At 35.5% G+C, this 19,510-nt stretch overlaps 1 protein-coding gene across 2 annotated transcripts in view; it reads left to right on the plus strand.

Annotated features, from left to right (window-relative positions):
• Positions 1 to 3,805: 3,805 nt before the first annotated feature.
• Positions 3,806 to 19,510, plus strand: part of EPHA6 (EPH receptor A6) — a 955,335-nt gene continuing 939,630 nt past the window's right edge. Inside the window, exon 1 of one of the 2 annotated variants that reach the window (XM_010380442.2) lies at positions 3,806 to 4,214. In XM_010380442.2, the coding sequence (XP_010378744.1) occupies positions 3,830 to 4,214 (385 nt within the window). In that variant the 5' untranslated portion in view covers positions 3,806 to 3,829. The remainder of the gene's footprint in view (positions 4,215 to 19,510) is intronic. The other variant, XM_030938295.1, reaches the window with a different exon arrangement.

Genomic DNA, 19,510 nt, shown 5'->3' on the forward strand with positions numbered 1-19,510 from the left:
ATTCTTTCTATATAAATAAAAGCATACTAGTTTTTAATGTCATATATCCTTTATTTAATAAAAAATTTCATCATTTTTTACTTGAATCCAGACCACGTATATCATGAAGAACAATAGTCTGAGAGAATACAAAAGAATTCTGAACAATATAGTTCTGAAAAATGAGACATGAATGCTTTTCTGATTATTGGTATGATTCAAACAGACAAATGCTGATAAATCTACATGAATATTGCATCTGGTTCATTGAGTAGCTTATAATTTTGAAACTGTCACATGTCAGCAAATATATCAACACTGCTAGAAAATCAAAAAGGAAGTACATTTCTAAGTGCAATTGCATCTAGCTTACATAGATAACCATGACTATATTTTAAATAAAATGTTAGCTTTATAAAAGAAATTATTGTTACGCAAAGTAGTTTACCATTAACTCTTCCCTGAGTGAAGAGAATTGAGCACATAAAAGAACTAAACAAATATTTTAGAGAGACATGAACATACGCATTTGTGCATCTGTGTGTGTGTGTGTATATATATATACACACACACATACATACACACACACACATATATATAAAAAACATAAATGGTCAAATGGTCATGGAAATTCTTTTTTGCCATCATGTTTTAACATTAATAATCATGTCAAACTCATGGAATCTAGCTATTGTCAAAGACGATGATCGTATTTTAACTCATTTTTTAGATGAGTTTTTACTTAAGATGTCATTATCTTCTAGACATGCAATAGACAGCATCCAAACATACGTAAACATGTGAAGTATGTTTTAATATTGAGAAAAATCCTGTATTTTTTTTTTTTTTCTTAAAAGCCAAGACAAGATTATGACTCTCAATTATCTGACCAGGTATATAGATATATATATTATGACAAGCTTGACTTGGGCTCATTTAAACAAATACAAATTATGAACTGTAGCTGAACTGTAAGTACAGTGCAGGGGGGACTAGAAATTCAGGTTAATCAAGCGCATTATTGTTACTTTGAAGTAACAGTTTCAGGCACTGTGCCACGATTTCTAACTGAGCGTAAGTCCTAGAAACCAATCTAAGTTTTCCTCTCTATTTATTTCTCCTTTTTTTTCCTGCCTTTTCCCCTTCCTTCCACTAAAAGCACTGCCTTCTAGTCTAATTTTAAGTGAAGCATCTTGGTGTTTTATAGGATATTCTCTAAAATGTAACACTCAAGTAAAACATCAGAACTTGATTTTAAACTTTGATTTTAAAATATTTTATGTTAGGAATTATACTGAAATAACTTCCTTTTGGTGATGTACCATTAAAAATTTTTCCCTTGCAAGTCTAGTTAATTTCAAAAGTAAAAGTATAGAAATAGATTCACATGGTTTATATTTTTAAGATAATATTATACATTCCTTCAATTTATAACGAGTGTCTTCTTGAACGATTTTTCTTTTAGTGAATTATTAATGAAGTTTATAGATTTACTGTAAGCCAACATTTAAAAATGAAAATTTAATTATAAAAGGTCATGGAAATATATTTTTGACAGTATATAAAAAGAGATTTTGAATAAAATTATCAGATAATGAATCATTAAACATTTCTCAGAATATTATTTAGACACAATGATTTATATCATAATGGTCATAATGTAGCCTTTTTATTTGACAACTGAGTTTATAAACTCTAAAATGAGTTTGCAAGTGCCCATGTGGTCAATGAATATCAGTAAGAGTGGCAAAATGAGTATCAAAATCAGATTTTACTCTTTTAAGTGCCAATATATAAACTCCACAGATGGTATCTTTTTAGAAATGATCTGCATACATTTAAGTTGGCGTGGACACCTTCAAAGAAAGGCAGAGGTGTATGAATTCCTAATGAGGATGAGAGTACAGTCACCAATCAGAACCCTTCCTCACATTCTCGAAATCTCTTGTATTTCACATTTCTCTCCACGCAGCAGAATTTTTGACGTGGGGCATTTCTTGCTCTCCTCTCTTTCCTTCCAATTTACTGTAAGGCATTAAGTGAAACGTCTTCAGCTACGGTGTGTGGCACAAAAACATCGCAGCGGAGAAATGCATGGAATGGAAGAGTCCTTTCCCTTCCAAAACTCTGTAAGCGTCAAACGCCAACCCTTGGCTCCTTCATCTCCTGCTCCTCTGACTTGTCAGTGTGCCATTTCCCTCCTGTGCCTTCTGCCCAATTGGAAAATACCGTCTATCCTTCACAATCCGCTACTTTCTCTCCTCTGTTCACATTTCTCCATGGCCATCAACATTTTTTCAAAATATTCCGACGGGTTTTGAAGTGGGGGTTTCAACTTCCCTCGACTGTGACAGCTGAAGTCCCTTCAAGAAAGAAAAATGATGTTGGAAATAATAGTAACAAATAAAGTATCACAGAAATCCCCACTCAAGCGATATGATTTCCTTCACGCGCCCTTAACCAACCCGTTAAGTTTAGCCTGACAGCATCCCTCCCTCCTCTCGGTTCTTCGCCTGAAGAGCCGCCTCCACCTGCGAGCGGCGCAGGCATTTTCGTTGTCTACTAACCCCCTCTAGCGCCGAACTGGCGGCATCCGAGCCGCGGCTGGGCTTGGCCGGGCTCTGCAGCGCTCCCGGCTCTGTGCGTGCTCTGGGCGCCCGCCTCGGCCGCGGGGCGAGGTGGCGGGGACCGCGGACGCCGAGGGTCCTCCCAGTCAGCACGCCGTGTTACCCCGGCCCTGGGGCTGGGGCCGCGGAGTCCCACCAAGTGGCCCGCACCGCGGCTTCAGGGCGACCCGAGCGCGGGGAGGGAGTTGGTGCCGCGAGGGGGCGGCTCGTGCGGGGAGAGCCGTCCGCCCACGGCGCCCCTGCGCTGCTGTGGATGTGGCCACGCGCCACTCGGCCCTTGGACTGCTAGGAAAGCGCGGCCCGACGCCACCACGCCGTGGACGCTTGGGGACCCCTGAATCTCAGCGTCAAGGCTGCGACGATGCTCGTGACCTCCACCGCGAAGTCACCTCCGCAAGGCGACGCAAAGACCTCGGCGAGCCCGGGCGCCGTGCACCCGCCACTTTCCAGACTGATGTGACCCCCTTTTGCTGCTTCCTCCCCGCGTTTTGCTTTTCTAGAACTGGAAGCCGCGGAGGCGGCTACTGCGCTGAGGCGCTCGCTCTGGTGGTCAAGTTTGGGCGACCCGCGCGGAGGGTCGGGCTGACCGCCGCCGGCGAGCTCTCCCCGGACGGGAGCGCCTGTCCGCGGCACTCATCCCCTCCAGCGGTGGAAATGGGGAGAAGTAAGTGGGAGGCAGTGTCTGGAGCTGACTCCTCTTAAAACGGTCGGCGCCGCTGCTATGAAATGGGCGGCTAAGTGCTTGTGGGACTAAGGGCGGCCTCAGAGATGCCCGGAAAGCGGCTGCCACCGCCAGAGCGCGGAGCAGACGCGGCCGAGTCGGAGGTGTGTGCGGCGCGAGCCGCTGCCCACGCCGCTCAGGCCAGGGGCTGAGGGCTCAGTCCGCACCCTGCTCCAACCACTCGCAGCCCCATTGAGCCGCCTCTTCCGCCTGGCTCTCCTCGCACCAGCCAGAGGAAAGTTCCCGCGACCCCCACGCCTCTTCACAGCTGCTGCGCCTCCCCTGATTTTGGCTCCGCAAGTGCTCACTTGAGTCGCGAGAGGTCCTCGGCCGCCCCAACTGCCCGCCCCACCTGGCAGTCCCTCCCCGCCCCCGTCCTCGCGGTGAGGCGCTCCCCGCCCCCTTACTCCCCTCCCCCAAACCACAGCCCGAGCTCGCTCCTGCGCGCGCGCTCTCTCGGGCCCAAGTGAATAGTCCTCGCGCGAGCGGGACACTGTGGTGGATGCAATTCCCCTCGCCTCCAGCCGCGAGGAGCTCCCCTGCGCCGCAGGCAGCGTCTTCCTCCGAAGCAGCTGCACCTGCACCTGGGCAGCCTGGACCCTCGTGCCTTGTCCCCGGGACCTCGCGCGGGGGGCGGCCCGGGACACCCCCTGCGGGCCGGGTGGAGGAGGAAGAGGAGGAGGAGGAAGAAGACGTGGACAAGGACCCCCATCCTACCCAGAACACCTGCCTGGGCTGCCGCCACTTCTCTTTAAGGGAGAGGAGAAGAGAGCCGAGGAGAACCATGAGGGGCTGCGAAGTCCGGGAATTTCTTTTGCAATTTGGTTTCTTCTTGCCTCTGCTGACAGCATGGCCAGGCGACTGCAGTCACGTCTCCAACAACCAAGGTAAGGGACGGGGCGGAGGAGCGGGAGTGGGTGGGAGGAGGAGGGTGTTTGGAGAACCAGGGCACTGGTTGCCTCCTGCAGGTAACTTTGTCCAGAGGTCAGCGTCTCGTGGCTCGCCACACGAGGGGGTCGAGGATGTCCCCTTACCATAGCGCCCTGTCTACACCGCCCGGGACGGTGACCCCACGGGCTAGGATACCTTGTACTTCTAAATGTCTTTAAATGGTAGCGTGAGCATATCAGCTGCATTTGGGTCCCACCGCTGGCGCCCGTGGGACCGCTCCCCGCTGCGCTGTCTCCACCGGAGGTCAGGCTCTGTGGCACAGACTTAATAGAGACTTCTGGCTCTTGGTGGCCACTCATCTCAGGGGAACGTGTGGGTTCTCCCATATGCCTTCTTGAAAGGCAGGGTGCTCCCGCTGTGCCCCGTGATCAGTTATCAGCCCTTCCCCTCCCCTCCGGTGAGTCTGTAGCCCTCGCCCAGTCTCAGTCCCCATGCTTCATCTACCATCCGGGCCACCGAGGTAGACTTACTCGAAATTCTTCCTAGACCAGATGTCCCAGATCTGTGTTGGGGTTTCATATTCTTGCGGGCGGGGAGTAGAAAAGCGTTTAGGGTGAATTTCCAAGTTGTGGATATCCTATTCATGAAGTCAAGTCACTGACAGATTTCTTGGAGGGCTTTGTTTCGGTGGGTAAAGTGGTAAAGTGGAGGTGAACAATGTGTAAAAAGTGATGGAAAACCCTTAGAATATTTGAGCATTTTCCCTTTTTCTGTTCACACAGCCTTCATGAAATATATCTCATTGTATTTTTGCTGTGAATAAAGATCTATAAGAATTACCACCGGCATATTCTAAGTCCTTTCAGACTAAGCATGAAACAACCATAAAAGTTTTCCAGCATGTACCTGGCTAGATATTCTCTCATTCGTGCTCTAATGACCAACCGATGTGTCCCTTCAGGTATTGTGTGTGGTGGTCAGTTATAGTTGTCATTTAACATATAAGGCATATGTTTCAGAGTCTCGAAGTAATTTGCAGGTATAAAAATGGAGGCCAGATGGCTTGAAAGTGTTTACTTTTTGTGTGACAAGGAAAAGGTTAAGGGAGAAAACAAACAACACAGCATTCTTTTTTTGTCGTCAACGTATATGGCCATTTTACTGAGAAATATTCAGAATCAGAATAAAATATAATTATTAAGTTGTTCTCATTTATACAGTGAAACTCTGGCATATTTTCCTAATTATTACAGTTATTTTAAACTGACAGAATGCAATCACAAGTAAGTGAATTTGGAAACCATACATAACCCTCATGACTTTGAAGATAGATCACATAATAGATACCAGTTACAGTGTTTTGCTGTAGTGGTATATACCATGACACTACATCCTCATTTGTTTTCAAAGACTATTGGTATAAAATATTGAATAGATAGTTACTTCATTTCTGTGAAGATAGAAGATTGTTTAAAAAAAAAAAAAGGTGTAACGATTACCCTTTTTTGTTATAAGGAGAGAAAACAATTTTTAATAATTGGAAAGTCAGACATTGATATTGTACTTTATAATAGTAAAAGGGATGCTAGAGATGAATACTTTGAGAGTCGAGTGTACTAGAAGTTTATAACAGTTGTTCGCGTGCGATAATTTCCCCAAACAACGTTTATTTATTTAAATACCTATGATACATCAGTAACTACCATAGGCCCAGGGGATACTAACATAAATAAAACAGATAACTGAATCTACAAATGACCCTAAAGTGCCATTCTGCTAAAATATGTCCTGTTAAAGCATGACCTTTCAGACATTCATAGTAAATTTAAAAGCATTAAGATGTTATTTATTAACCTCTTCTAGTAATTTTTATTTGCATATCCATTTTAATGACTTTCTCATAGTATTTACAGAAGTTTGATCTAGAATATATGCCAAGCATATGTAATTTATTTATTTTTATTAATTATCTCAACTTAGTGAATGAGTATTATCCAATTTTCCCATCAGTTCAATAGAAGCATTAAAGATTGTCTACTTAAACTCTTAATTTGAATTTGTGTTGATACACTGATAGCACAGGTTGTGCATAAGAGTACAGTGGGCAAAATAGTACCTGAAGGTTAAATTGAATAAAATTTAGGTGACTTCTTCAAAAGAACATTATAAAGTATAGTCAGAATTTTTATCAGACAAAAATGATTATTTATAAACTGATGCTTTTACAGTCTAAAGTCATAGTGAATAGAAATTTTTCCTGATAATGAGATAACTTTCAAATATTGAAATCATCACACTAATGGTTAATAAAATGCTGTTTCTAAATGTTATTCTTAAAAGCATTTTAGGGATATTTTCCTTATTTATAGTTTCATAATAGGTACAATAAATCAAAGCATCTGTTTTTAAACATGGAAAACATGAGACATAGAATTATATGTACTCAACTTGGAAAGATTAATGTTAAATAGAAATTTGATTTATTATACACATAAAAATAAGCAGTAATATCCATATTTAGTTTTGAGAAGATAGTTTTAATTGTCCAATAATTTTCACTTTAAAGGCTAATGGAATTAATGTTTTAATTTTGAAATTTGTTATTTTATAGAAGGTAAAGTTACATTTATGTGTAACTTCTTCCTGATTAAAGTAATTCACAAAGTAAAATTTTAATGTTATATATCTGTTTTACCAAATTATATGACATCCTTTCTGGCTGAAAAGAATGGATTCACCTTTCCCACAACTCCCACCCCAATCCCCATTTTTCCATATATAAGAAAGGTAAAATGATGATGATAATGACAAAAAAGTAAACTACCTCATTCTTTTAACATGGTGCTGACAGTAACTTGACTGTAGAAAGGATCTCTTCTCTTGTCGTTTAACTGTGTGAAGCTGACTGTAAAGATGAAATAAATCAATTTCACTCTCTCTTCCTATTAACCAAATCTCCTTGAATCGATCAGAAGGTACAGGTGCTTCCTAGATCACTTCATCTGATTGAATAAGTGGAAACATGAATTGTGTTTAAATCTTTCTCATAGTCCATTAATTTTCCCTATATTTAAAACCACAGTATTAATTGTTGGTAATTTTTATTTTAAAAAGATTTTATCTTTTCAAGGAATATAGCCTTTCATTTCTGTACTAGACACTTATATGAATGTAAAACACAATCTTGCTTCATGTATAAGCTCGCCATTTATCATATATCACAGTGGCCAGTAGACACCGGGGATCCATTTATTCAAAGATTATTCTGCAGCAAATACAACTTTATAGCCTAAATGAGTTGATGCATATCTAAGGGTGTGGCCCATGCTTTTAAAAATAATCAATTGCATACTCAAATAATTCAATTAAGTCAAAATATGGTATGGTTAAATGAGTCTAGTGAACTTATTTTATTACCAATACTTTGTGAATCGATTTTCCCCCCAGGCAATTCAATGACAAACAAAATAAACAAGCAAAACAATAGTGTAGTTGATTTCATTAAATTTATTAATTTGAGTGAATCAACTGCATAATCCACTGAGTTGTATGTAAATACAAGTAAATATAAGCAGAAAAACATCTGTTTAACAAAATTCATGGCCTAAAATTAGTTTTATCCATAAGTTTTATTCACAAACTCTGATTGAATATTGTTATTATATTTATAGAAATGGAGACATTGAGGAAATTTTTGAAGAATGTTCAAAAGTGAACCTTGAAATACTGAAAATATTAAAAATTTTGTTAAATTAGGAACACTGGATTACTTGGAAAGAATGTTTCTAAAAGACCATTTAGAAGAAATTAGTTTTTGAGGATAAACTATGTATAGATGTAAGGGTTTCAGAAATTGTTATCAGATCACTTCTTGTTAGTCATAAGTATAAATACAACTTAGAATATAATTTTATTATACATTTACAATATAAAATAAGTAATTGTATAATTAATCATTATTGATTAGCATCCACAGTACAGAGATAAAATGTTTTCATGCAGCTCCAGCAGTGATCATCTAAGTGTTGTTTGTTCTGGTCCTGGGGTAATACTATATCTAGAAAAAATTTTCTTGCACAGAAATTATACATAATCCTCAAGGAACTCTTCTTCAAACAAAAAATGACATAGATGAATATAGTTAAAGTTAATATAGTATTCTTGAGTATAGCACTTCTATATGAATTTCCTAAGGGAAATGTATATATCTTTTGGTACAGGGTAAATTAATGATTAAATTACATCCTTTTACTTCTTTTTACTTTTACATCACAGAGTAAGTGTTAACAAATATTAGAGTAGAAAGCCTTTTGTTTCTTTGTTTCTTCACTAATCATTGCTAGTATAAACGACTAGTATAAACAACTTAAGTACAAATGATACAAATTTCCCTCTACCAACCCTCTTTCTCTATCACAATTTCAGTAACTCTCTCTCTTTCTCGTTTCCTCTCCTACCTCTCACACACAACTGCTTCTGACTACATGCTTCATTTGTTCTAACTGGTGAAAGAATAGATCCCACTTCACGCTGTTCATCAACCAGGACCCAACAGGAATAGAAATTTTTTCATCGTACCCTTGACTCACCATCTTGGGATTACAAACATGCTGGAAATCAATATATATATAGTTAGGTGACTATATATATTGGTTGACTTTGTGTAACATGCATTGTCAATCGTGTAATCAAACTAAATTAATACAGGATCAAATTGCATATCTCTACAGAGTTCTATTCAACTTGTAATTTAATCAGACTGACATTTAAACAAACTGAAGATATATTCTGTTCTTGCATTATCTTATTGAGTATTGTTTTCTGTAATCTAAAATTTAGATTATGGATTTAAAAGAAAAGATAAATAAGGCATGTGCTCTCATGGAATTTGGGTAAATAAATAAAACAATAAAGGTTGTAAGAATTATGTATGGACGAAGCAACAAAGGCATTAAGAAGTAACAGGGGAGATGTGCTATTTGAAATGGGACAGTTGGAAAGACTTTGAAGGTAACATTGAAACCTCATTCTCAGGAAAGAGAAAGAACTCTTTCTGCAGAGTGGGAAGAAGTGCATAACACGTAGTGGAAACTGCCTGAGCAAGGGTCTTGAAGAGAAATGAGCTTGACACACTTGAAAAACTGAGTCCGGGGTCACTGAAACTTACTTTGCAAGGAAGAGAGTTGCAGAAAGTGAGGTCTGAAAGATAGTCAGGAACCAGAGTCCTCAGAGTAGAATAAGATCCATGTTAAGAAGCTGAGTTTTTATATTATCCCAGGCAAAACATGAATCTATAGGGAGGTTTTGACCAACTGAGTAAAATGAACCAACTTACTTTTTAATAGTACCATGACTAGTGAGCGAAAGCTTAATTAGGAGATAACAAGAGTAGAATTGGGAGTCAGTTGCAGTTGTCTGGACGAAGTGTATGGTGGCCTGGCCTAGAGTGGTGGCAGTGGAGATGGAGAGAAGAAGATGGTTTTGAAATATGTTTTGTAAATAGAATTCATGGGAACATCTTGTCTTTATAGAGAAATACATGCAAGAAGCCCAGATAAATTTTTCATTATTCCCCATTAAAATTACCTTACTAAATATTGATAATTGTCAAGGGATAGGGAAGATGGAGTAGAACAAAACTATGTAGCAAGGCAGAGACGTGTATTTTCCACTTTATTCAGTTCAAACGATAATTTAAAACATAATTTTAATAGGGCAGTTTTGTTATTTCAAACCATTGTACATATGGTAAATTCATTTGAATCAACAAATGCAATTTGATTTGTTTCTGACATGGTAACTTTTTATATGTAGTTGTTTTTTGTCAGTGGATGACTGCACAAGTTTGTAGGGACATCTTCATTAGGCAATATAGTAAGCCAACAGAGTCTAGGTTTTGGCTAATAAAGAGCAATATTTGAGGATTTGACATATGTACCAGTTTTATTCATCTCTGTTATGATCAAATTACTGTTATTGAAAACACAAATTCTAAGTGATCCTGGATATAGAATGATGTGTTTTCAGGTCCTTTCAATTATACTTATCTCTTTATTTTGTTTAAGTGAAGAAGAAATGTTCAGCAAGACCTAGGAAATGAGATTTCAGGGTATGTGATATTTTTGGGGATGGAGTGAGGGAAGAAACTGTTATACTTTTAAGTAAACAATAGTAAATTTTATGCAATTAAAAATTTTATCTGAGCAATTGATTATTGATTATTTTGAGTTACCTTTTAATACTACTACATGAAAATAATTATTAAATATAGAGAACATAAAAATTCTTAACACTGTTATACACTGTTTTTTAGAAAATTCATATTCTGGAGATACTTTATTTAAATGTTTCTAAATATATTTAAATATATATCCAAATGCAGTAAATCTTACATTTTACTTTAGTGCTTTAAAATGTTCTAGAAAATACTATTTTTATAGTTATTTCCTTTAAATAAACTGTATAACTTCTTATAGGCTGTACAGTTTCAGTTTTTAATTATAAATTATCTAAAACAAAATGATTAATTATTTAAGCAGATATTTATTGCCTGCTATATGGCTAGGCAGTGTATTTGCCATAAAGGTTCAAAGAAAACTTTTTTTTGCAGAATATATGATCCAGTAAAGAGTTTACAGTCTGTTTCTAGATCTGATAGGAAGAATTTCTGTTTCCTCAAAATCAAATTAATGAAGTATAAAAGCTTTAAAAACATATTCGTTATATGACAGTATTTACCAGATAGTCCAAATAATAAAGAAGAGTTATGTACCATTTATTTAAAAATATCTATTATTTTATTACATTTTATTTTAAAGTTAAGATAAGTCACTCAGCAACCATGGATTTAATACCAGGCATTATGCTAAGTATTGAGGTTACACAAAGATTATCTTCACATTCTGTGGTCTTGAATCTCAGTTTGCATACTGACATTTTATATTTTGAGTGATCGATATTTATTTTTCCATTACTTGATGATTTCTATAAGATGACGAATTTTTAGTAAATGATGTTGCATGGGAGAAAGGGAAGAGAGTAAAGAATTGCTGTGTACCGTTTGTGTTTTATTTGTAAATTGCTTCACAAGACTCTTCTGATGTTATTTGTATGATTTGACAGATATTCTACTTAATTACATAAAAATGTATAAATATGCATTTTTACAAATATGTTCATATGTACAAAAGATAAATATTTCACACATTTAATGACTTACCGTGGACTGATGTGTGAGTTGAGCTTTTGTTCAAAATATGTTACACTGGCATTTTTTATATATTTTGGTGTGCTTGTTTTTGGTGGGTTAATTACTAAAAAGTGTAATTCATGTTGAAGATGCTAAGTTTCCCATTTCAAATAGTAGCAATTGTATGTTTTAACTGAGCTTTGTGAGAATTGGGATGAAAGTGTGTATTTTCACTCCAGGTCCTGAAAAATATATTGAGTTAGTTTCCCAGGATTCTGAGTCCTCCAGCTTTTGGCCTATTTGGTGACCTGTGCTTGATACATGTAATGGACAACTCATTGTGCTTCCTACTATTTCACTTTGTAACTTCAAGTGTAAAAGGCATACTTTTTGATCAGAGGAAATATGAAACAACATTGCCTTAGAAAATGGATGTTAAGGAGATAGGAATATTTAGTCTATTATTTTACTCTTGTAATGTTAGGTATCTTTTGGCTATCTGGATAAAAAGTAAGATACTTTTATATATAATTTAAAAGTATATTTTAAATAATTTTTATGTAATTTATTATGTTAATTCACTAATCACAGTAAATTATATGTTCTTTCAGGTGACTGTACTATAATATGATACTTGTATTTTGAGCTACACGAGTGTTGCAAAGAGAAGCACATTCTTAGTATGTAGAGTATAACATCTAGAAATAGTATAAAAGCACTTACTTTTAATATTTAAAAAGATCCATAACTTTTTACAAGTATAGAAACTTGCCTACTTGTGGTAATTATATTTAGATACATGAAAGCAAGTTAATAAAGATAAATGTTGTGTACTAGGAAATTAAAAAAATTGCATTAATATATATTCTAAGTAAAAATTATCTAAGAATAATTGATATGATTGACCCCGAATTTGAGTGGAATTAGTCTTGGTAGCACCTTAATTTTTATTGTTAAAGAGAGACATATTGTTCCATATGTTTCTATAAAATGACACTAATATTGCAAAACATAATTGAAATTAAATGAGTAAATAGAGAATTTAAGTATGTAGAGGCCAATAAATTAGTTATTCTGAGAACTGATATCTCACACAACTAAAATTGATTTTTAAATACAATGCATAAGGTAAGTAGCTGTAAACATACCAACGATTAAAGGAAAAGAGAGTGAGGAGAAAAGCTGATTCGTGGCACTATTGTTTAAATGATACTGTTCATTAAGGATTCTCTCTGGCTGTGTATATTGAACCATACTCTGGCCTAGGTCCCTTGATATTATTCTAATATATGAGTGTATATTAGAATTGATACTCTAATATCAATTCCTTGATCACAAACAATCTTAGCCAAAACTTTTTTTAACATTAAAAATCTCCTTCTCTTGAGTTAAAATGTACTTAAATAATATTTATCTCATGAAGGCAAGTGAAAATAATTAGTAGTTGCGATGAAGTGTGATAAGAAATAGTTGAACATCAGATTCCATTGTACAAAGTCTTAAAAGAATTTTATCAACTTTTAAAATAAAATGAAATCTATGTATTGGTCCACTTGTTAGCAATCAGCATAATGCCTCATCAAAAAATAAAGTCTGGAATATCTTGGAAAATTGTAGAATACTAGAACATTTAATGAGGAAGTTCATTGTCACCCAGGCTATTTTATATGTTCAGTTTAATGACGGAACAGAGATCTTCATTTTTATCTGAAAAAGAAACAGAACAACGTTGGAAGTATATACTTTCTTTACATGGTTAGAAAATAAGTAGAAATTAGCATGCTCCAATTTTATTGTTATTTTTACGATACCATAGTAGAGCAAAAAGGTACTTAATAGTATGATAACTTATTGTCTTATTGTGTTAGGGTATAATAACTTCATTTTATAGGTTAGAAAAAAATGTAGTTCACCTAGGTTATTAAAATAACAGCTTGCTAGTTTGTTTAATAAAAATTACACATGTAAGAACCTTTATAATATTCGCTACTTTAGGACCAGCAATCTATTTATTTTGTTTATTTTCTTAGATTTTTCAAGAACCCTATTAACCAGAAATGTGGAATTAAATTTAGTAATTTATTTTAATATTAGTAATCTAAAGTTTTAATATGTTTATTAAAGCTAAATGGTATATATATATTTTAAATGCTACCAAGCCTTAAAATCAGATAAAATTTTAAACATACTTCTGTTGTAAGTTTCTCAAATACTTCTTCATTGCAATATGTCAGTAGTTATCTTTGGGTTTTTAAAATTTATTCATTTTAGGGTTTTTTTCCTTTTATATAAATATTTAGGTTCTTAATCTCATAGGTTTTATATATAATTTTTTTTAGACTTCTCAAAGTAGTTCGACAATAAGCAAATATTCATTCATTTTTTAAATGAAATATTTTGATACCTGTTAATGTTTGATGTGTTGAGAAACAGGAGAGACAAAGGCGGACCACTGCCCCAAATTGTGAGAGCTTACAGTTTAGCTAATGAGGTCAGTAAATAATTAAAACAATTTTTAAATATCAAAGTTAACATGTATTCAGCTGTACAGTTGGTGAATTACCATCTACAAACTATTGTTTAGAGAAATGAAAAGTACTGTTCTCAAGGATCTAGGAACTAATATACAGAGATGTTGAGAGTAAATATTCATTCAGTATGTTGGTCATGACCATATGTTAGCCATGATTTGTGTGACTCCTTAAAATGAAATAAGATCTGCTAGCTCCCTCACCCCTGCCCTCCCGCAGAGGACAGTGTGATAAAATTGAAGAGGTATAGCTGAAATTAAAATACAATATAAGATGGATAAAATGAAGAGAAATGATATAAACTTTACATACAAATAAACTTGAGAACTTGAGAAGCTTGAGTTACACATGGGAAATGAAAATGAATCTCACATTTATCAGGATTTATCATCATGAATATATGAAAATAATTAGAGAATTAAGATGAATGACTCCTCCAGAGACCTCCATTTTTAAGTAACTGAATTAGTTTTTATGCGTTTAAAGATTAAAACTTCTGCATTTAAGGATAAAATATTAATATCCAAGTAAATAATGTTTTAGATTGAGCACAGAACTTTTAAGTAAGTGATGTGACTTGGCTTTTTTTTATAAAAGCTTTATCTTACTCTTTAAAAATGTTTTATTTAGTGATGAGAGCTTTCTTTAAAATATAACAGCACAAAATCTAAATTTTACTAGATTCTGTATGCCTTTGTTTATTGATTATTTTACCTTTAGATGAACATAAAATTGACAATACATGTATGGTTATGATATATCCAATTTAAAATATTTCTTCAAATACCTGTAGTTACTTGTCATCCCCTATCATGTTAAATGTTTTTATTGTAATTTTTCTCTTTCCTAACTGTATTAAATATTTGTTTTTAGCAGTATTGCAGAACTTTGGAATTGCTTGTATACTTTAATATTTATCTTTAGAAATTAGGTAAATTGCTGTTTGGTAGAGCCTGTATTTTTATATTTGAGAAGCACATAGAATTAGAAATTGCTGCCAGAACTTGGTGTTTCTAAACAGAGAAAAATCAATAGCAGATTACCCATGATTAGCTGTTGACATTTAGATTTGTACTTTTAGAATGTCAAAAAGCAGTGAAAACTATCAATCTAGTTTCTGTATTATAATTATACTCCTATTTTTAAATTAAACATTTTATGACCCTTCTTCTCATATATGTGATATAGCCTTTTGGAAATAATTAATTGTAATAATTAAAGATATGTTGATAAAAATGATGACCTTTAATAATTATTTAAAAAATTAGAGGTCTACTGATAACGCTAGTAGATTATTCCTCATTTTGAATACATCTAGGTTTTGTGGTTATAATTACAGCACTCTAGTGCAGGCATCATTTTTAAATTATGAAAATAAGTATTTTTATAAGGTTAGAGTAACATATTTCTCCTATAATCTTTATACAGTATCTAGCATGTGGTTATTTATCGCTGTCATAAAAGTTATTTTAATTCTGTGCCAGATTATATATCATAAGTCTTTGACGTGTTTTCTCTGATAGTAGATTAATTACTTAGGCTGTCAGAATCCGACTTACAACCAGACTTTACTAAATTGGACATATTTCCAAAGTTTTCATAACCTTAATTCTAAAATATTTTAGATAGACCGTAATACACACATAAGACACTTGTGATATAGATCCCATTTTTTCAAATGCATCTCTAGCTTAGTTAGAAATTCTGCTCTAGATGTGGCACTGGAATATAAGAGACTTAAATGGTACCTGTAAAAAAGAAAACACCAGTTTCCTTTTTAGTATTTTAGTAAATGATCCATTTACTCTCCAAGTTCAAGATTATCCTGTTCAGTGCAGTTGCTTTCAACTTCTGGTTTAAAATATGAAGTTGCTCTATTCCAATGCAAAGATAGCGAATATTTTATGTGCATTGGCTATTTTCTGTGTCTTTCTGTTAGCTGTTCTTGGAATGATTATAGTTTATGCTTTTATGTCTTAAGTTCTTTATATAGTCCTTATATACCTCATGTTATTTCCAAGTATTTTTCCCAAGCTGTCTTTTAATTATGTTTACTACAGTTTCAAAAACAAAATGGGCTTCAGCCCTCAAGTTTTTTCACTTTTCCTTCTGAGATTTCCTTCTGAAGACTCATGCACATATTGGTCAGTAGGCGATTGTGAAATAAAATATCCATTTACCAATCACTGAATAAGTACTTCATATACTAGTGATAAGCTCCCTGACAATAGGTTAGTTGTACAATTACAACTAATATAACTTATTCCTAAGTGGGTTTCCTTATCTTCCAATTTAAATCAGCCTAAATCCAGTCACCTAATATACATATGAAGAAGAATGTTTGACACCTGCCTGGGTGTAGGTGGATGCCAGAGGGTGGGGAAGGTAAACTCAGGCTTAGGAGGAGCATTTACATGGATGGAAGCTGACACAAAAGCATGGGCATCTGGCTTTACTGCATGTGTGCACTGATCTTAAAGCCTCACACACATATGTAGTCTTCTCATTTGTCCAGCTCTGAGGAAGTTTTCCTTGAGTGGGGAAAGCTGGAAAGCAGTTGAAAGAAAGTTGAGAATTTGAGTAAGAACTAGGATGACTCTCCATGTGAAAGCAAATAAATTTTCTTTTCCAGTCCTCATTCCTTAACATTGAATATTTTTGGAGTTTATGATTTTTATGGAACAATATGTATTAGTCTTTTTTGTTAATTTTTTGAGTTAAAAGATGTGTAGAGAACACTTGCCTATCCTATTTGACTTCATTTTCTAGATATGTTATGGCTTCAGGTTAATATATCATGCCTCAGAGGATGTTATGATGGCAAGTATTTCTTTTGAAGATATAAAGTGTGCCAGAAAGCAATTATACAGAATAGTGAAAACTGTTCATATACTTGGATCGATTAATTCCACTTTTATGAATTTAAATTCAAGAGAAATGATAAGGAAAAGGCAGGCCAATAATTCTATACAAGGATTTTCATCTCAGCCTTATTTATGAAATGGGAGAATTGGAATCAAGATAAATGTCCCAAAATAGGAAAATGTTTTCAGAGAGATAGCTTTATTTATTTGAAAAAAGACTCTTCAACAAGAGCATGTGCATCAACAGGAGTCCCAGACTCCTTTGCATGAATTAAATGGGTAGACTTGTTGGGCTGCTAAGAGAGAACATAAGAGAAGTGACAGGAAAATAAGGAAAGAAGACTTGCAAGAACAGTCTAATGGAGATTCAGGGGTTACTTTAGAGTGGCTAAGAAGACAGTTAAAAATTCATGATTATTGTTCTATTTTGGGTTTTCTTTGTGGCTAGGATGTTTACTCTGTCTTCACCCCAACATCTTTACTTTGAAAATTTTGCCAATCTGTTATACTCTGGAAAAATAAGAATATAGAAGAGAGTAATAAAAGTTCTCTGAGAAAAGAAAATCAGTTGCCCCCATCCCTGCAAAAAGAAACAAACAAACAAAAAACAAAAACAAAACACGAAAAACAAAACAAAACAAAACCTCCTAAACATATCAGAGTTTAGTTAAGTGGGGTTCTACTAAACTTTTGCCCTATCCGTTTAGGCTGTTCAGAGCAGCAGCTGGGCTAGGAATTTTATTCCCATCTGATACTAAAATGAGTTCCTAATCCCTTCAGAGGAGATAACATGGACCTATTTAACATGACGGCATTCCCACAGAATTTACAAAGAGCAAAGGAATGAAAGAAAACGAAAAAAAGCTACCTATGTGTCCACGATGTGTGCTCTTTCTCTTATCAGGAAACTCAAGTCAAGAGTTTGAGAGGTGGTGTTTAGGGATACAAAAGAAATCTTAAAGGTAACCTTAAGGATATGGAATCCACTTTCATATGCTTTAGACACACCCAGATCCCCTTCGTTTTTATGAGTGCTTAGGAGTGGCTTGTCCACCTGTCCTTTGTTCCTGGTAATAAACCCTGGAATCAGATATTTGACCATGGTTTCTGGTCAAATATTAAAATGGTGAAGTATTTTAGCAAAAGTGAAAGAGATAGGCTGTGTCTGTCTCCATCTGTGTTTTCCTGGATGATCAACACTGTTTCATTCCTGAACACCTCCACAGCTCCATTCTTCTGAGCTTCCTAATCTGTTTTGGTGGTTTTGCACAACCACCAGTCTAGACTGTGCTTGCTGCCTGATATCCAGCTAAGAGCTGACTACACATCCTTCTTGATTTTTAGCAACCGGAGGATTAATTTTTATCACATGCTCTTACTAACAAATGAGTTTCCATTTTTGAATGGCAACACTTGCAGATCTAGAGATAATGCAAAAAATAATGACTTAGACAAAGTTGGGGTGCCTAGGGTCAGGAAATAGATTTCTACGTATAGACGAAGCTCCAGACTCATATTTATTGGCTGTGTTTTGGAGGTTGGAAGTTGTCTCAGCCCAACTTTATAATGGTTGTGAAAGGGTACACTGAGGTATGAAGAACAAGCACCTCACATTTTATCTTAGACTGATAAGGATCATCTGTTTATCAAGAACTTTTGCTTAAAATACATGAAAGTTCCTTTTTAAAAAGAAATTTGATGGGAATAGAGGAGAATCATTCATTTTATGTTTGGAAACTTAAAAGGGAAAAAATTACCCCACATAGTCCAGAAGGTAAGGAGTACAGTTAAATATATAGTCATCTCATTTTTACAGATGAGAAAACTGAAGCCTAGGGAGAATGAATAATTACGCTGGGGTCACATAACCAGAAGCAGATCCAGAATTTGAACTCCAGACAGTTTAGTTCCTGTCAAAAAATATGTGCTCTTCCTCACTACAGGATGCTCCTTTTCCAATAAGATTGTACTAGAAATAGCTGAATTAGGAGGAATATGTGCCCTTCATAAGTACCCAGAGGAAAAGAGGTGTGGTCATTTGCTTGCCCTCCTCTTCTTGGGAATTACTGATAATTTTAAAACATTTTGGTATTCAACAATTAGTGCTTTATATATGCAGCAATTTATGGCTGTATAGGAGCTCTCTTCCAGTCTCAAGTGGAAATAGATGTAGTATTAAATGTAGTATCTGCTGCCTATCACCTTGTTCCTTTCCACATTCTGACTTGAAGATGGAAATTCTGTATTAAATGCTGATGAGTATCATATTAATACATGGGAAATGGAAATATATTTGAAATAAATATTGTATGTTATATCTGAGTTACTGAATTTTGCTTAAAATTTCAAAATAGCTTACCTAGCTATTACTGTAGTTCTTATAACCTTTCAGGCAGTTACTTATACCCTGATCTAATACTGTCCGTATGCACATGCACGCGGATGCACGCGTGGGTGTGCACACACACACAAACACACAAATGGTATGCTATTTGCTCCATGAACAAGTTCTCTTTCACTAGAGTGCAGTGCTTCACATAATCCTAAGTATCTCACTTTAGTGCTGTAATGAAAATAACTATAAATTTAAAGTATGTGTACGTTTTTATTTTTTCTGCTATAATTCAGGTCATATTACGTTAAGTATTCTGAATATAACTTGCTTGAGACTAGTTATTAGGAATATCAATTCTAATTTAGGTTCAGAA

The sequence above is a fragment of the Rhinopithecus roxellana genome, chromosome 1, assembly GCF_007565055.1.
Source record: "Rhinopithecus roxellana isolate Shanxi Qingling chromosome 1, ASM756505v1, whole genome shotgun sequence".
NCBI classification, from domain to species: Eukaryota; Metazoa; Chordata; class Mammalia; order Primates; family Cercopithecidae; genus Rhinopithecus; species Rhinopithecus roxellana.